The sequence below is a fragment of the Furipterus horrens genome, unplaced genomic scaffold, assembly GCF_987537825.1.
Source record: "Furipterus horrens unplaced genomic scaffold, mFurHor1.1.pri manual_scaffold_11, whole genome shotgun sequence".
Lineage (NCBI taxonomy): Eukaryota > Metazoa > Chordata > Mammalia > Chiroptera > Furipteridae > Furipterus > Furipterus horrens.
Genome location: NW_028327181.1, coordinates 56,868,171 through 56,887,046, shown reverse-complemented (window position 1 = coordinate 56,887,046; position 18,876 = coordinate 56,868,171). Strand labels below are relative to the sequence as shown.

The following is an 18,876-nucleotide window of genomic DNA, read 5'->3' as shown; positions in this document are numbered from 1 at the left end:
ATTTTGTTCCATATTCTTTTGGGTTTTATTTCAGTCCTTATTTTATATTGCTACCATAGAGGTTGTTTGAAAACACGAATCTTTCTCTGTTGGACCCCTGCTTAAAAGACTTCAGTGGCTCTCTGTGACATTGAGGATGAAAGCCAAGTCCTTCAGCGTGGCCCTGAGGACTCACTGATCTGGCCCTCCTGGCTTCCCAGAGTCACCTCCACCTTCCCGCCTGTGTGTTCACCTATTACACTGGGGACCAAGGGGTGGAAGGTGAACGCTGTGCTCTTTTTGCCATTTTGAACTGGAAACCAGTAACTGTTCGGGGGTTGTAGGAATGAAGAACCTTGTTTCGTTTTCAAGTGATTTGAATTAATAATGGTTATATTTGAATAAGACCAGGCTGTGTCCTTTTCTACAAAAATGACTGTTAGAGCCCTGGCTGCTGTGGCTCAGTGGATTGAGCGTTGGCCTGCGAACCAAGTGTCGCTGGTTCGATTCCCAGTCAGGGCACATGACTAGGTTGCACGTCAGGTCCCCAGTTGGGGGCGTGAGAGGCAACCACACAGTGATGTTTCTCTCCCTGTCTTTCTCCTCTCCCCTCTCTCTAATAAAATAAAATAAAATAAAATAAAATAAAATAAAATAAAGAAACAAATAAATAAATTTTTTTTTAAAAAAAAAAGACTGTTAGAAAGCTATGAGGTTTTTATTTTTTTCCCTTTACAAAACAGGTTAAAGAAATCCAGGAAGAATTGGATAAAATGAGTCCACATAAACACACCAAGAAGGTATGATGCAATTCAATTATGATTAATACTTACTATTTATAAGTTAGATTTCCAATGTTGTGTTAGTATCATGTGTGTTCTCTGCACTAATGCTATTTTCAATGCTTGTAGAAACCTATTACTGAGAGCACAAACACCTTAAATATTCTGAATTTGGGTTTGTCTTCCAAATTCTGAAAGTAGATTTTTATTGTTGTTGCTGCTGGTGTAAGAAACAGAGAATAGGAAGGAAAAAACTTTGTCATTAGAAAATCTTTAAGCTTTATAATTCCTTTAACTCTGCAAAGGTGTTCACAACGGAAATAGTTCAGTGTAGAAAGGAGACAGACTGTAAGTATTCTTCAGAGTGGGGTTAATGTCAAGAAGTTCTGAATATTGAAATAACTTCACACATTTCATTTCTTGCCAGTCGTGGGCAGTGTCCAGGCTGGCAGCTGCTCACCGAGGAGCCACTCGGGCCTTACAAATGTTTGTCACTCTGTTTACTGACCGAGGGGAGCACCCACTTCCCGCTCAGTGTAAGGAACTGGGCAGTCTTATTCGCCAGCTTTCCCTCTGTTCTGCCAAGCTGGATGCTGATTCTTCTGTTGCTGATGTGGTTATAAATATCCTGCAACAAATTGAGGTATGAAATTGACTCTTTTAAAAATTTTTGTTAAAAGTGTGTTGTTCCTAAGCAGGGAGATGATGTTTACTGTGTCCAAGTTTCATTGAGATTTATGGAGAATACAAGACAAAGCTGCTACACCTAGTAAATATTAAAGCTTTGCCAAGGGCAGAAAAAGGACTTGCTTTTAATTTTATTGCTTTTATAATCTGGTCTATAATATTATATTTCATTTCTTTGAGAATTGGTGGCTTGAATCTAGAACATATAACAACTCTTCACCAGGTCCATTAATTAAAAAGAAATTTCCATTTCCTGATCATGCCATTTAATAAAGAATTTACTAGTACAGGAAAGGAAAACAGTAAACTCTGTTGTATTAGTGCTTTAATTAGACTATCAGTGTGTAATCTAGAGAGATTTTTGGAAAGGAGACAGTTTAAGATCTAGAGAAGCAGAGCCTTAAGTCTTGTGATATGGCTAGAGACTTCTGGAAACCACATCTGGCAGGTACTAGTCAGGAGTGAATAGTGTTCTTTGCTCTTCTTGGTGACAAAGACAACAAGGACAATATGGCATTCGATCTTGCTAGTTCTCCGAAGTTCACAGAGTGCTACCACAAAATTTTGCCATTTTATCTACTGCAGCGCTGTGATTTGCGGTAGGTTTATTGCTCCTGTTTTACAGATACAATTCTTTAAAAAGCAAAGGTCAGAGACATGCCACAATTACTTCTCTTGAAAGCTGGGAATCCAGTTCCTATCTCTGACTCCTGTGCCCCTGCGATTTCCACTTCACCACAGAGCTCCACCCACAAATGAAAAGACGGCCTCCCTGCTAGTGTGACGCAGGAAGCTGTTGGCTGTGGAAGAATGGTCTGTAGTGGGGACAGGCGTAAACTCATTGACATCCCAGCTTTACCATTAACTAGCCTTTGCTGGTCTATAAGGCCCTCTTAGCTTTACAATTTCACTAGGCCGCAAATATGTTTGTGAATACGTTGGTTATGTTCATGTATATAGAGCTCTATCAGGAATGCTATTATCAAATGCAAACCTTTAGATAGCATGTCAAGTCATGTGATGCTCGTTAAACTTATCCGTCAGAAACATTTATTGGTCAAAATGATTTTGTTCAGAGGATATATCTTTATAATCCTAGAAAGCATCTCAAGAGACCAGCTAGTCCCTTTCTCAAATTTTGAGCAAGAGTGAGTACCTTAACATAACATTTCTTAAAAATAGTGTTTATCTCTTCTACTTTTGGAAGTATTCAGTAGTGCAAGCAATTTATTCTTTTCTTGTTGATGTACCTGCACCGTCCCGTAGCTTATTTTTTCTTACTATCACTTGAACTAAATCTCGCTGACTATGTTCAATTGTCCTCAGTTCATACTGACCGGATGCAGACAAGGCCCTTACTGCCTGGTAATGAGTGAGTGGGTACATTATTAGAGGATGTGCCTCTTTTAGAAAAGGGGGGGCACAGGTCTCCTGCCGTTGTGGTAGATGAGTGACAAGAGCCACTGGACCCACAGAGTTCCCTTTAGTTTATGAATATGTGTACTAAATGTAGTGTGTTGTCCACTTAAAATATTATTTGAGTTTATGAGGTTTTTATTGAGAATTAAAATGCTTTTAAAGCATATAGGATTATATTTTGAAAACTATGGCTAGTTTCTAAAATGGTGATCCTTAATTTTAGAACTTGAATGCCTTTAAAAGTATTCATAGTCTTTATCTTTTTGTTATTGGTTTTAGTGACCTTAACATGTAAAAGAATTCCTTTTATTAATTTGATGTCTTAAGTAATAGAGTTTTAAAATTAAATTAAACAACATTTTTTAATCTTTAGAGAGAACCCTTTAATAACTCATTTCTCTGGAGTCCTCATTTTGTGATTAAAAGTCAAGCTTTTTAATCACAGAGATAAACTAAGAGAAAAATTCACTGTTTTATGGCAGGCTTTGGAATCCCTACTGGAAAAGAAACTGTCACCAAAAAAGGCAAAGAAAAGTGTCACTGAAATTAGGAGCAGATTTCCAGTTGGTAGCCAACAGTCCTTAGAGCGATGGCAAAGTACATTTCCAAAGAGCGAGAGGAGACCCTTTGTAACAAAGAAGATACTTCCAGAGGAAACAAGACAACCTTCAGTGGCAAAGAAGGTTCTTGCTGGTATGTGTCTTAAAATGTTCATTGCAAGGCATTTTATTCTTTGGAATTGTCTGGACTGTAACAGTTGCTACACTGAGGGGAAAATGAGGATTTAAAACCTAGTCCACAATAGGTGTACTTGAACTACTAGGACAAGTGAATTGCAGCCAAGATGCTTCCTTAGGCTGGAGGCTGGACTATCCTTCATCAGAGGAGAGTGGAAAAGTGGGATTCTGTTTTCCTACATCATAGCATTTGGGCTACGCAGAGTAAATTTCTACAGAGCTGGCAGTTAGAGCCCTATGTTTAATTATCCTTTTAATGATAAATAGATAAATAGGTATATGCATATACACACGCACATTAGCTATATATTTATCTTTTTACACAGGTAATAAATTCTTGTTATTCTGACAAGTGGAATTGTTAGCTTATGTGGTGTCCACATTTAGACATACACTGCCAACTTGCCCTTGAAAATGGGCATACAATTCTGTTCTGACTAGCAGTGATCATAAATATACATTCCCCGTATCCTTGCCAACTACTTTATATAATGAAATTTAAAAAATTTTCCAGTCTCTCAGGGGAAAATGGTATCCTGCTATCTCCTATTGCATCTCCCTGGTTCCTAGTGTGCTCCTCAGCCTTGCTTATTTGCTCTTCCTGGTTTGTCTGTCCTTTGCCATCTCCCTGCTGGGTTCTGTGTCTTTTGTGTTCATGGATATATAGAGTCTATATATTCTGGATTTTAATCCTTTTTTGTATACATATATTACAGATATTTTTTCTTAGTCACTTGCTTTTGAAATTTGTTTATGATGTCTTTTCTGACACAGAAAAATTTAATTTTGTAGTCAAAATTAAAATTTTTTTCTTACATACTTTAATAGTTCATGAGGCAACTCTTTCCTCTTTGTTCTTTTTTTTCAAAATTTTACTCATGGTGATTGCTTATTTTCCAAATAATTTAAAATGAGTTTGTCAAGCTCCACGAAAAATGTTGTCTGAATTTGATTGGTATTACACTGAGTTCATAGATTACTTAGGGGAGAAATGACATCTTCACAACATGAAGTTGGCCCACTAATTTATTCAGGTCCTTTTTCCATGCCGTCAGTTGAATTTTATAATTTTCTGCCCGTAAGTATTCCTGACATAGGAATACATATTAAATTTCTTGTTAGGTTTATTTCCAGTTATTATTGTTATGGTAAATGGGATCTTTTTAATTACATTTTGAAGTTGGTTATTGTTGTATTTGTACATTGCTCTCTTATATCTCGCACCTGGCTGAAATCTTTAATTCACTGTGATAAGATATACATTTGAACATTCCTGAAATTGATATACATTCTTAAATTAATAGTATAATTAATTGGCAATATTAAAAAATTTGTTATTGGTGCATAAAATAATGATGTGTTATACTCAATGTTTTAGATGCGATAAAATACAAGATTTTGTTTTTTTGTATTTTTCCAGATAGATGAGATCACCTACAAATAAGTAAAGTTTTGCCTTTCTCTTTGCAATTTTTATATCTTTTCTTTTTTTCCTTTCTGCTTTATTGAGTGGGTTTTAATTCAGAATAATACTGAATAATAGTTATAATGGTGGGCATAATTTCCCTCACAGATTTAATGGAAATGTTTCTCCTGGTTTTTACTTTGTAAGCTATGTTTAATTTCAGCATATATCTGTTTATATACATTCTTTTGAATATTATTGCTTATTTACTATGGTCATCCAAATTTTAAAAATCAACATTACATATTTTGTACTTGCACAATTGATTAACATTTATACTGTCTTAGAGATTAATATTAAAAATTATTTTAGCACTTTAATGAACATAATTGTTCTCTATAGTTTTTTTTTCTTAAGATTCTATTTTGGTGCTCTTTAAATCTTATTTTTTGATTATTGTTTACATTCAATATTATTTTGTATTAGTTTCAGGTGTACAGCATAATGGTTAGATAATTGTATACTATACTTTTCAGAATGTTCCCCTGAATTTCCAGTACCTACCTAGCCCCATACATAGTTATTGACTGTATTCCCTGTTATTTACTTTACATCCACATAACTGTTTTGTCTCTACTCCTTTTCACCCAGTCCCCCAACCTCTTCTCCTCTGACAACCATCTGTCTGTTCTCTGTATCTATGAGTTTGTTTCACTTTAGTTTATTGATTTATTTTGTTCTTTAAACTCCACTTATAAGTGAAATTATATGCCATTTGTCTTTTTCTGTCTGACCTATCTCACGTAGCATTGTACCCTCCAGGTCCATCATACTATTGCAAATGGTACAAGATTTTATTTTTTATGGCTGAGTAATATTCCATTGTGTATCTGTACCACCCCTTTTCATCCACTCGTCTGCTGATGCGCACTTTGGTGGCTTCCATATCTTGGCTATTGTAAATAGCGCTGCAGTGAACATCGGGGTGCATATATTCTTTTGAATTAGTGTTTTGGGTTTCTTTAGATAATATACCCAGAAGTGGAATTGCTGGATCATAACGCAGTTTCACTTTTAATTTTTTGAGGAATCTTCACACTGTTTTCCACAGTGGCTGCACCAATCTGAATTCCCACCAACAGTGCACAAGGGTTCCCTTTCTCCACACCCTTCCCAACACTTGTTTGTTGATTCATTGATGATAGCCGTTCTCACAAGTATAAGGTGTATCTCATTATGGATTTAATTTGTACTTCTCTTATGATTAGTGACGTTGAGCATCTTTTCATATGTCTATTGGTCACCTGTATGTCCTATTTGGAGAAATGTCTAATTCAGGTACTCTGCCCATTTTTCAGTTGGATTTTTTTTTTTTGTTTTATGTCAAGTTGGACAAGATCTTTACAAGCTTTGGATATAGCCCCTTATCAGATGTATCATTGGTGCATATCTTCATCCATTCAGTAGGTTGTATTTTAAAATATTTTGTTGATGGTTTCCCTTGCTGTGCAAAAACTTTTTAGTTTGCTATAGTTCTATTTTTTTATTTTTTCTTTTGTTTCCCTTGCTTGAGGAAATATTATCAGAAAAAAATGTTGCTAAGAGAAATGTCAGAGATTTTACTGCCTATATGTTCTTCTAGGAGTTTTACGGTTTGAGTCTTACATTTAAGTATTTAAACTCATTTTGAGTTTATTTTTGTATTGGTATAAAAAGTTGATCTAGTTTCATTTTTTTGCATGTATCTGTCCAATTTTTCCAAATGCCATTTATTGAATAGACTGTCTTTACCCCATTGTATGCTCTTGCCTTCTTTATCAAATGTTAATTGACCATTTGTTTTTATGCCAGTACCATGATGTTTGGATTACTGTAGCCTTAAAGTATAGTTTCATATTTGGTAGCATGATTCCTCCAACTCTGTTCTTCTTTCTCAAGATCACTGTTGGGGTCTTTTGTGGTTCCATATAAATTTTTGAAATATTTGTTCTAGTTCTGTGAAATATATCATTGGTATCTTGATAGGAATTGCATCAAATCTATAGACTGCTTTGGGTAGTATGGACATTTTAATGCTATTAATTCTTCTATCCATGAACATGGTATGTGCTTCCACTTATTCATATTTTTGTCAGTTTCTTTCTTTAGCGTAGTATAGTTTTCCAAGTACAGGTATTTTATATCCTATACTTTATTTCTAGGTGTTTTATTCTTTTTGAAGCAGTTGTGAATGGGATTGTTTTCTTGATTTCCCTTTCTGATAGTTTATTATTGGTGTATAAAATGAAACTGTTTTCTGAATACTTATTTTGTATCCTGATACTTTACTGAACTCATTTATCATTTCTAGTTTTATTGGTGGAATCCTTAGGGTTCTCTATATACAGTATCATGTCATATAAATAATGACAGTTTTACTTCTTCCTTTCCAGTTTACATGTCTTTTATTTCTTCTTCTTGTCTAATTGCTGTGACCAAGACTTAAGTACTGTGTTGACTAAGAGTGGTAAAAGAGGATATCCCTGTCTTGCTCCTGATCTTCAGGGAAAAACTCTTACTAGTTTTTTCTGGTTGAGTATGATGTTAGGTCTGTGTTTGTCATAGATGGCCTTTATTCTGTTGAGGTATGTTCCCTCTATTTCCACTTTGCTGGGAGTTTTTATCATAAGTGGTGCTGGATTTTGTCGAATGCTCTTTCTGAATCTATTGATTTATCATACAATTATTATCCTTCATTTTGTTTATATGATATATCTTGTTACTTGATCTGCAGACATTGTACCAACAGTTCCTTTCAGAAATAAATTCTACTTGATCATGGTTTATGATCTTTTTAAAGTTGCAAATTTGGTTTGCTAATATTTTGTTCATTTTTTATCTGTGTACATCAGGGATTTTGGCCTATAATTTTATTTCTTTGTAGTATAAAATTAGTTTGGGAGTCTTTTCTCCTCTTGAATTTCTTAGAATAGTTTGAGGAGGTTAGATGTTAGTTCTTTGACTGTTTGGTAGAATTCACTTGTGAAGCCATCAGGTTCAGGACTTTTGTTTGTTGGGAGTTTTTTGATTCTTGCTTTGGTTTCATTGGTTGTAATTTATCTGTTAAGGTTTTCTGTTCTTGATTCAGTTTTGGGAGATTTTATATTTCTAGGAATTTATTTCTTCCAGATTATCTGATTTGTTGGCATATAGTTGTTTGTAATATTTTCTTTCAGTACTTTGTATTTTTGTGGTTTCAGTTGTTACTTCTCTTTCATTTATGATTTTATTTATTTGGTCCTCTCTTATTTTCTTGATCGGACTAGTTAAAGGTTTATCAATCTTGTTTATCTTTTCAGAGAACTAGCTCTTGGTTTTATTGATATTTAGTATTTTTTTAGACTCTAGTTTCTTTTTGCTCTGATATTTATTCCTTCCTTCTACTCACTTTGGGCTTTGTCTGTTATTCTTTTTCTAATTCCTTTAAGGTTAGATTTATTTTAGGGTTTTCTTGTTTCTTGAGGTAGGCCTGCATTGCTATGAGTTTCCCCCTTTTTGGACTGCTTTCGTTTTGTTCCATAGATTTGGGGTTGTTGTGTTTTTATTTTCATTTGTCTCAAGGTATCTTTGAATCTTCCTTGATCTCATTGTTAACGCATTCATTGTTTAGTAACATGTTTAATAACACGTTATTTAGTCTCCATGTGTTTTTGTGTTTTTAAAAAGTTTCTTTCCTGTCATTGGTTTGTAGTCTGGTTATCATTGTAGTTAGAAAAGATGCTTGATATGATTTCGGTCTTCTTAATTTTATTGAGACTTGTTTTGTGGCCTAACATATCTATCCTGGAAAATGTCCCATGTAGTCTTGAAAAGAATGTATATTCTGCTGCTTTTGGGTGAAATGCTATGAAAATATCAATTAAATCCATCTGGTCTAGTGAGTCATTTAAGGCTGCTGTTTCCTTGTTGATTTTCTGTCTGGAAGATTTATCCACTGATGTCAATGTGGTGTTCAAATCCCCAGCTATGACTGTACTACTGTCAGTCTCTCCCTTTATGTCCATCAAGATTTGCGTTATATATTTAGGTGCTTCTATGTTGGGTGCATAAATGTTTACTAAGGTTATATATCCTCTTGTTGGATGGATTCCCTTATAGTTATGTAGTGTCCTTCTTTCTCTCTTATTATACCCTTTGTTTTAAAGTCTGTTCTATCTGATATAAGTATTGCTACCCCAGCTGTTTTTGTTTGTTTGCTCCCATTTGCATGAAATATCTTTTTCCATTTTTTTACTTTCAGTTTGTGTGTGTCTTTTGTTTTGAGGTGGGTCCCTTGTAGACAACATATATATGGGCCTTGTTTTCTATGTCTTTTGAATGGAACATTTATTCCATATAAAGTGATTATTGATAGGTACGTATTTATTGCCATTTTATTCTTTGTGATTGTGTTCCTCTTTCTTCTTAAAGAAGTTCCTTTAACATTTCTTATAATACTGGTTTGATGGTAATGAACTCCTTTTAGCTTTTTCTTGTCTGGGAAGCTCTTATTTCTCCCTCAATTATAAATGATTCCCTTGGTGGGTAGCGTCGTCTTGGATGTAGGTCCTCATTTTTTATCACGTTGAATATTTCGTGCCAGTCTTTTCTGGCATGAAATGTTTCTGTTGAGACATCAACTGTCTGTCTTAAGGGAACTCCTTTGTAGGTAACTTAACTGTCTTTCTCTTGCTTTTAAAATTCTCTCTTTGTCTTTAACCTTTGGCATTTTAATTATGATGTGTCTTGGTGTGGGCCTCTTTGGGTTCATCTTGTTTGGGACTCTGTGGTTTCTGGACTTATGTGTCTTCACCTGGTTAGGGAAGTTTTCAGTCATTACTTTTTCAGATGGGCTCTCAATCTCTCTGTATCTGATACATTGTTTGCCTCCATTACATTTAGGTTTTCTTTTTTTTTCCTGGGGATTTTCCCTTTTCATCCATTTGGGGCGTGTTTCTTTGTCTCTCCATTCTGGATGCCTTTCTGTAGTTGTTTCTGTATACAGTAGTCCCTCTCTATATCATGGTTCACTTATCGTGGCCTCACTGTATCGCAGGATTTTTAAAAATATTATATTTAATTTTTTTTGCAGATTTTTCACTATATTATGGGATTTTGCGGTACTGTGCAGTAAATACTAAAATAAATGTAAGGTTCCTACTTCGTGGATTTTCACCTATCGCGGGGGTGTCTAGAACGTTATACCTGTGATAAGTGAGGGATCACTGTATTAGATGTGTCTCCCAGTCTTGATATGGTGGCCTTTGTAGTAGGTGTCCTATGGGGCTCAGTGGCGCAGTCTCCCTGATCACCTGAGCTGGGTGGTCCAGGAACATCCCCCGTGTGGGTTATGAGAACACTCCTATTATAGTTGAGTCTTGATTGCTGGTGGGTTGTCTGTGGGTGGGGCTGACCATCAGATTGGCTGACTGTGAGGATTAACCTTAGAGACAGTGTACAAGCTGCTGGGCAGGGGCTGACTCCAAGAAGTGGAATTTGCCCCAGCAGGGTCTGGTGCCTGCAAAAATCTCACTTTGGGTGTGCCATTTGTGGAGCTTGGACCTCCTTAAGAGTTACTCAAGGAAGTCTGCACCGTTGGCCCAGGCTTCCTGCCCAGGACAGGAGCTCCGCAGGTAGGACACAGGGAGGGTGGGGCTGGTGCGTTCCCCCCGGCTGAAGCCGTGTAGAGGGGAGTCCTTCACTCCCGAAAGATGGCCTCTGTGGGCAGCACAGGGACTTTGGAAGCTACGCCTCAACTGTCTCGTGGAAGCCACACGACCCAGTCTATCCTCACACCACTTCAGTTCGTTCTAATCTGCCCTGTCTTTTCCAGAGCCCAGAGTGAGTGGCCACAAACGAAATTTTGTCTGCTAACCCTTTAAGAGGGTGCTTGGGTTTCCAGCAGACCCCTTTCTCTCCCTGGCTGACAGAATCCCCACTGATTTTCACAACCAGATGTTATGTGGGCTCCTCTTCCCCACTGGTGCTCTAGGCTGGGGAGCCCATTGTGGGGTTAAGACCCTTCACTCCTCACGGGACCTTGGAGCAGCTGAGATGTACCTCTGGATTCTTAGCTGCTGCACATGGGGGCTGGGCCAGCTCTTTTTGTGACTCTGCCCTCCTACCAGGCTCAGTGTGGCTTCTTCTGTAAATCCCGGGTTATAGGACTTCTGTTCAGCTAGTCTGCAGTTGGTTGTTTAGGCTGATTGTTTTATAAGTTAGGTGTAATTCTGGTTTGGTCCTGGGAGAGGTGACTATAGGTTCCACCTACTCTGATGCCATCCTGGGTGCTCTTGGAATTCTTCTTTATATATGAGCTTACCTTTCAATTTTGGCAGATCTGCATATGAAGTTATGGAAATTTTCTTCTGTTCCTGTTTTGCTAAGAGATTTTCTTTTTCTCTTTTTTCTTAAACTGATAGATACATACGTTGATAGTGTTTTAAACTTTTTAATACTGAATCTTTTAATGTGCTGTTTATATCAGTGTGAACAAATCCAGTAAATTTGTTTTCTATTTTTATTAAAGTAGAATGTACACATAGAAGAGTACACACAATGTAAATTTACAACTAAATGATCAGAAAACAAATGTCAATGGTCACTACACAAGTCAGAAAAGAGAACATTATGAGTACTAAGAAATTCCCCTGTGCCCTCCTCCCCCCGTCTCTATCCCCTGCCTGCTCCCCCAAATAAACTGTTATTCTGAATTTTATTCCATGCTTTGGTTTTGCCCAATTTAGGACTTTATAAAAATAGAATTACATAATAGGTATTTTCTAGGGACTGGCTTCTTTCACCTAACACTTTGTGAAATTCATCTATTCTGTTTGTGTAGCTATGGTTTGTTTATGTTCATTGCTATATTCCATTATATGAATATATCACAATTTTTAAATGTATTCTATTGTTTTAATTATTGAGTTTTTCCAGATTTGGGCAATTATAAAGAAAAGTACTGTGATTGTACTTATATACGTCTCTTAGTACATGTATGTGTTTGTTTCTCTTGGGTATGTTCTCAGAAGTACAACTGTTATGTCATAGATTATATATTTATTCAACTGTAGTAGAGAAACATTTTTTTCCAAGCAGTTTTATCATTTTATATTCCAACTGACTGTGTATGAGAACAGTTACTACACGTCCTTGTCAGCACTTGTTATTATTAGCTTTTTAAATTTTAGCTGCCTGGTTGATGTGTAAGGCTCTCATTGTGGTTTTAATTTACATTTTCTGGATGAGTAATGGTGTGAGTACTTTATCATATATTTATAGGCCATTTATGTGTCTTCTGTGAAATTCAAGTTTAAGTCTCTTGCCCACTCCCTCCTCCCTCTCCTTCTCACTCTGTCCTTTACTTTCTCATTTTCTCTTCCTTCCCTCCTTTCTCTCCTTTCTGTTTATTGATTTATAGGAGTCCTTTGTAGGAGTATTCTGCCCATGGAACCTTTCTCAGTTATCTGTATTGTAAAAATCTTAGAATAAGATATGGCTTGCCTTTACATGTTGCAGTGGTGTCTTTTGATGAACAGAATTCTTAATTTCACTGTAGTCTAATGTTATAATCTTTTCCTGTATTTTTGTTTCTATATCTTTTTTGTGTGTGTGTGTGTGTATCCTGTTTAAGAAGCTTTTCCCTATGCCAAAGTTAAAAAGACATTTTCTATGTTAATTCCTGGAAAAAAGATTTGTTTTATTCCCAATGGATCTCCAGTTGAGCCAGCATTATGTATTTGTTGAAATACAGTGGCAGATAGTACCACTTTGCTCGTAAAGCGACTTATCTATATACATCTGGGTCAGTTTCTTGGCCCCTGTTCTCTTCCACTGATCTAATATTGGTTTTTATGCTAGTGTTCACTATCTTAATTATCATAAGTCTTGATAGCCAGTAGAAGAGCTTTGCCACCTGCTCTTCTTCCAGAATGTCTTAGCTAATCTTGACCTTTGGTGTTTCCATATAAATTTTATTTTATTTTATTTAAATATGTTTATTGATATTAGAAAGAGAAGAAGGGGGGAGAGTGAGAGAGAGAAGCATTGATGGGAGACAGAAGCATCCATTCGTGTCACACTGGGGATTGAATCTGCAGCCCTAGGCATGTGCCCTGACTGAGAATCGAACCCCCAACCTTTTGGTGCATGGGATGGCACTTCAACCAACTGAGCCACACTGGCTGGGGCCACAGAAATTTTAGAATCAGAATTTGTCAATTTCCCCCAAACCACTCTACCCGACTCCCCCCAAAGCAGCAATAAAAACCAACCTATGGAATTTTGATGAGGAATTGATATCTTTGTAATATTGAATTTCCCAGTCCGCAAACAGGATATATCTCTCCACTTATTTAAGTTGTCTTTAAATACTCTCAGTAATTTATTGTGTGTGCGATTTTGTTCATCTTTGTTAGATTTCTTCCCTGGTATTACTGTTTTCAATTCTCTTGTAAATGATACCTTTTGAAAATTTTAATGTCTAATATATATTGCTGATATATATACATACAATTGATTTTCTGTATTAGTCTTGTATCTAGCAACCTTGCTAAGCTAATTTATTTCTAATAATTTTATCTATAGATTATTTATTTTGCTATGGATATAAGCATCATCTATGATTAGCCACTGGTTTATTTCCTCCTTTTCAATCTTTATTTCTTTTTCTTCTTTAGTTTCCTGGTTTTATTTACTGATCTGTAGGTGACTGATATAAAAGTATGTTAAACTCTTGATACATGAGACTGCCTTAATTTCTTATTGTATTTTTACTCATTTTTGTTTTGTGTATTTTGAAATTGTGCAGTTAGATGCATAAGAATTCCTGGCTGTTAAATCTTTTTAGTTGATTTTATATGTTGTTATTATTAAATTTTTCTCTTTGTCTTTTTAAATGTCATTCACTTTGGATTCTGTTTTGTCTGGTATTAATATCGTTTGATCTACCTAACTTGCTTGGCATTTACTTAGAATTACAGTTTCCATTCCTTTATGTTTTGTCTTCCTTTGATGTTTTATCTTAAGAAAGTTCCTTGTAAATAGTTTATTTTTGGTGTTTTCAATCCCGTGGTATAGTTCTGTGTTTAATGTGCTTACATTTACTGAGACTAATACTTTTGAACTTTTTTCTGCCTTATTTTATGTTTTTCATTTGCCAGCATTTTCTTTTTTCCTTTGTTGTAATTTATTGTATTAATTAAGGCTTTTTTGTTTCATTTTGTTTTTTCTACTGATTTGAAAATTATATATTAGTTTGATTTTCATTTGATTTACTTCTCAAGCTGCTGCTAATTATGTGGAATTTTAGTGGCTTAATACACCACCTCGAATGTGAATGTAACAAAGACTAATGTACTGGATTATTAATACATATTTATTCACTATATTGTGATATTCTCATCATCGGTAGGCAGTTAGAACTAATATAGCGTCTGCTTTTGCCAGTCTTTCCCTTCAGGACAGCTTTCATGTCTCTTTGCCATTGTACCCTTTATGACCGGCTCAGTGCCTTGTGCACTTAAGTGAGAGACTCTGTAAAGAAGAGTACTGAATAAGAAAATGCTTCTGAGCAGCAAATAACAGTAGCTTGAGTTCTGGGTGTTGGAGGCTCATTTATGATAGTCTGGAGGAAATGCAGAGACCTTTCCAGACCTGCATACAGAAGTGTGTTCCCTAAATGAGCTAGGAGATTAGAGGTGACCATAACTGATGAGTGAAAACGTAGAACCAGCTTCAGAGAGAGGCGTTGTAAACCTGCTAATCCAAAACTCACCACAAGAACCAATGCAGGGAAGCCAGGAGACAGATGGCCATGGGAAAAACGTTGACCAAAAAGACATCACTTCTAGTCCCAGGTCTGCCACGTTGTGACCCCAGGTTGATGACTTAATCTCTCAGAACCGCAATTTTTTCGTCTGTAGAATGGGGACAATAGTCCTTATCCTATGTGACTTTGTTGTAAGTAGCAAATTAGGTAATTATTAATGCTATAAAAATGTAAGGTGGTGTTTTTAGTTCATAATAATCTCAAGAAAAGGTTAGATTTTGTTAGGCATATTCTAACAGAAAGTACACCTTGGGAAGCCATTTAAAAATGAGTGTCAATTTTTAAAATAATGAATCTGTGTGGTCATGAAGAAGTAAGTTTCAGTTATCTGGAGGATATATATTTCTATGGAGCAGGGCCACACTCCCTGGCCAAGCAGAATAAACGGTCCCTGTAGTCCTGGACCAAAAGCTTTGTGACTTTGAGTAAAAACACTGTTATTTCTTCACCTGAAAATTACAGTAATCATTGTCCCACCAGCTTTGAGTGTCATGGTGAGTCAGTGTGAATTATATTATAAATGAAAAAGTGTTGTACAGATGTAAGAGTTAATAATAGCCATTGTTACCATCCATAATACAAATTGAGGTGTGTTTGAAGTCAGCCACTTCATGAATTTAATACATTTGCTCATGGGGAGGACGTGGTAGCCCTCTTATTTTTATTTATTTTATTTGTGTTTTTCTTCTTGCCCTCATGGTCTGGATTTCAGAAGGTTACATTTTCTGTTTGTTTTATGAGTCAATCAATTCTTTCATTCTGACTTCCTGAGGTCTTCTCTTCCCCTCCCCTTACTCTCAGAAAGTCAAAAAGGGAGCTTCTTGCGGGTGGGGGGGGAGACCTCTCTCTCTGCCCTTTTCAGCTGGAATATACTTGTTTGTGTGAGCCTGATTAGATCTTGTGATGTAGGTAATTGTTGCCTGATACAGTTCTTTAGTGGCTTCTGAAATGTAGTTGTAATGGTTCATTGCATTAGTATAACGTGCCAGATACAAGATGGGGGTTCTTTCCCCACTACCAGCAATGTCCCCCCTCAAATTCAGCTGCCCCTGGAACTGCTACTACATTTACTTGTTGGTTTATGCAAATCATAATTGAAAAGGCCTCAGACCTGGAGGTCTGAGTTGCCTTGCTATAGGTAAACATAAGGGTTAATTATAAGTTATAGACCATGGATTTAACTGTAGCACCCTTTCCTTCCAATTTTTATTTCCTTGCTGTGTCACTTCCGTGGCCCTAAAAAGTATCAGATTAAAGAAGTGATGCAGGGGGATCTGAATCTGGCTCTTGACCTACTACTGTTAAAGTAGCTCAAGTACGGTTTTCCTTTTATTATGAACTATGTAAAACATACAGAAAAAGGGTGAAAATAGTAAACACCTGTGTATCCACTACCCAGGTTTTAACAAATTCGAAGTTTTGCTTTATTTGCCTCTGAATTTTTTTAGAAAGAAAATAAGTCAGGTGCAGCTGTTTCTTTTATATTCCTCTCCCCATTCTATAGCCCTCCTTCCCTCACCAGTGGTTACTTGTATTATTATTATCATCATATGGACCTGTTCTGCTTTTATACTTTTCTCTATGTATCTATCCATAGCAATACAAAGAATTTCATATGCTCTACGTGTCAAGTAAATGATATCTTACAGTAAACACCATCCCCCCACCTATGTGCGCACAACTTGTTCGTATTGATACCTGAATTCTATTTTATTAATCTAGCTGTCGTATAGGTTCCCCTGATATGAAAAAACCATACTCTGTTTTCAGCTCTTATTAATGGATGTTTGGGTTGTTTCCAATTTTTTGCTTTTATAAACAGTGATGAAGCGTGTATCCTTGCTCTTCTTCCTGTGCACACACGTGCGAGTTTCTTTAGGCTGAGTATGTACCTGGAAGGGGAACTGCTGGGCTGCAGTGTAGGGGAGTCTTTGACTTCGTGAGAGCGGTCAGGTTACTCTCCCGGGCAGCTGGGCCAGCTCGCTGCTGCTCCAGGAGCTTGCTGAGAGTACCTGTTTTTCTACGTCCTTGTTTATATTTGTTATTTCACATTAAAGCTTTCCCCACAACCTGGTGAGTGGGAACTGGTATCTCGTTTTAATTTGGATTTCTCTGATCACTGGTAATTATCTTTTTATGTTTTTATTGACAGTTCAGCTTTTCTTTCTAAATTGCTAGTTTCTATCCTTTATCTATTTCTCTATTGGCTTGTTTATTTTTCTTACAGATTTGTGGGTGTTCTTTATATAGTCTGCATAATAATCCTATGTTAATTATTTGCAGTACAGATCCCTACTTCCAGACTCTGGCTTGTCTGTTTACTTTATGTTGTTTTTATTTTATTTTATTTTATTTTTTTGTCAAAAGGAAATTGCAGTTTAGTATAATTAAATGTAAATATATTAATATTATATATGAGTTTAAGAAAGCTTTTTCTGTCCTGATATCATAATCCTGTTCTTCCTATATTTTCTTCTAAAAGCTTGAAAGGTTTCCTTTCACAGTTAGGTCTTAGTTCCATTTAGAATCTAAGTGCTGTTCAGTGCGAGGCAAGGATCCCGTTTTATTTTGTTCCTCATGGGTATGAACAACCCCAGCCCTACTGAACACAGCTCACACGCACTGATTTTTGTGCTGCTTCTGTTGTACCCACTTTGCTTCATTGGTTCCTGCCTGTTCCTGCCTCGCTGCCACTCCGCCTGGTGACGCCAGCTTCATCACGGACACCGGGTCTGTGATAGAACAGGACTCCCGCCCCTGCCCCACTCCACACTTCGTTACTGTTCTTCACAGTTATTTGGACTATCTTGGGATTTACTCTCCATAGAATATTGGGATCAGCCTGTTTAGATTTTTTTTTTTAAGTCTGTTGGAATTTTAATTGAATTTGCATTGAAAATTATAGATTACTTTGGGGCAAATTGACATCTTTACAGTAGTCATTTTATTTATGAAAATAATTTGTTTATATGTTCCTTCTTTTATGTCCTTTAAAAATACCTTTGAATTTTTTTCTGTAACAGTCTTGTATATCTTTGTTAGATTTCTTCCTAAGTGCCTTACAGTTTTTGTTGCTAATGAAAATAGGATTTTTTTCTGTTATATTTTTCTCGTTATTTTGATGTGTGGGAATGATAAGGATTTTTTTGTATGTTTTTCTTTTTTTATCCAGAAACCTTGCTGAACTCTCTTAACTGTAATTGCTTGTCTGTAGAGTCTCTTGATTTTCTGTAAGAAAGCATTATATCATCCTCAGAAAACGCAGTTTGGTTTCCTTTCCCGTTGCAGATTGGATGTCATGTATGGAGTTCAGACTCTATTCTGTATCAAATTAGGAGCCATCAAAGGTTTCAAGAAGTGACATTTAAATATTTACATTTTAGAAAAAACGACTTTGGTAGCCAGGTGAAAGTGTGAGGGAAGATAAACAAGGGGTCAGTTAGGGGACCCTGTTCTTACGGTCTCAAGGTTTTGCAAGCCTGACCGTGGAGGGAAGGACGGACAGAGATAAGTACAAGAGATGTTTTAGAACAGGGGTCAAAGGGACCAGGTGCATGAGTGAATGTGGGAGGTGAGATTCACAAGTCAACCAAGACCTTGGGTTCCTCCTGTCGCAGTGCAGTAGACGTCTTAGGGTGAGGAGGAACTTTGGCTACAGAACACCTTGGTTGTTAACAGGGCAAGAACAGATATTTGGAGCCTATCTATCTATAGATAATCATTCTCACCCACTTGATTTGAATAAAATTTTCCTCAGTTTGTCCTTTTGAAATCTTCCATATAGGTAAGTCTCAACCTGATACAGAGCTTCCACAGACCCAGAGGTTGGAGAATGAGCTTGATGTATTAGACGCAGATATCCTTCCAGAGGAAGCTCCATCTATTCTAGACCAAAATGCAGGCTCCAAAGAAGAGGCATTAGCCCTGGCGAAAACCAAAGCGGCGGGAAAAAAGCCTGTGCCTGAAAATGTGCCATTTAGGAAGAAGGATGCCCTGGCACCAGCCAGACTGCAGCAAGTA

General features: G+C 36.5%; 1 protein-coding gene across 1 annotated transcript in view; it reads left to right on the top strand.

The window, feature by feature from the left end:
• Positions 1-18,876, top strand: part of KIAA0753 (KIAA0753 ortholog) — a 57,720-nt gene that overhangs the window by 11,347 nt on the left and 27,497 nt on the right. The window contains exons 5-8 of the mRNA XM_090292893.1: positions 723-779; positions 1,189-1,404; positions 3,350-3,560; positions 18,641-18,873. Coding sequence (XP_090149019.1) covers positions 723-779; positions 1,189-1,404; positions 3,350-3,560; positions 18,641-18,873 — 717 coding nt within the window. The remainder of the gene's footprint in view (positions 1-722; positions 780-1,188; positions 1,405-3,349; positions 3,561-18,640; positions 18,874-18,876) is intronic.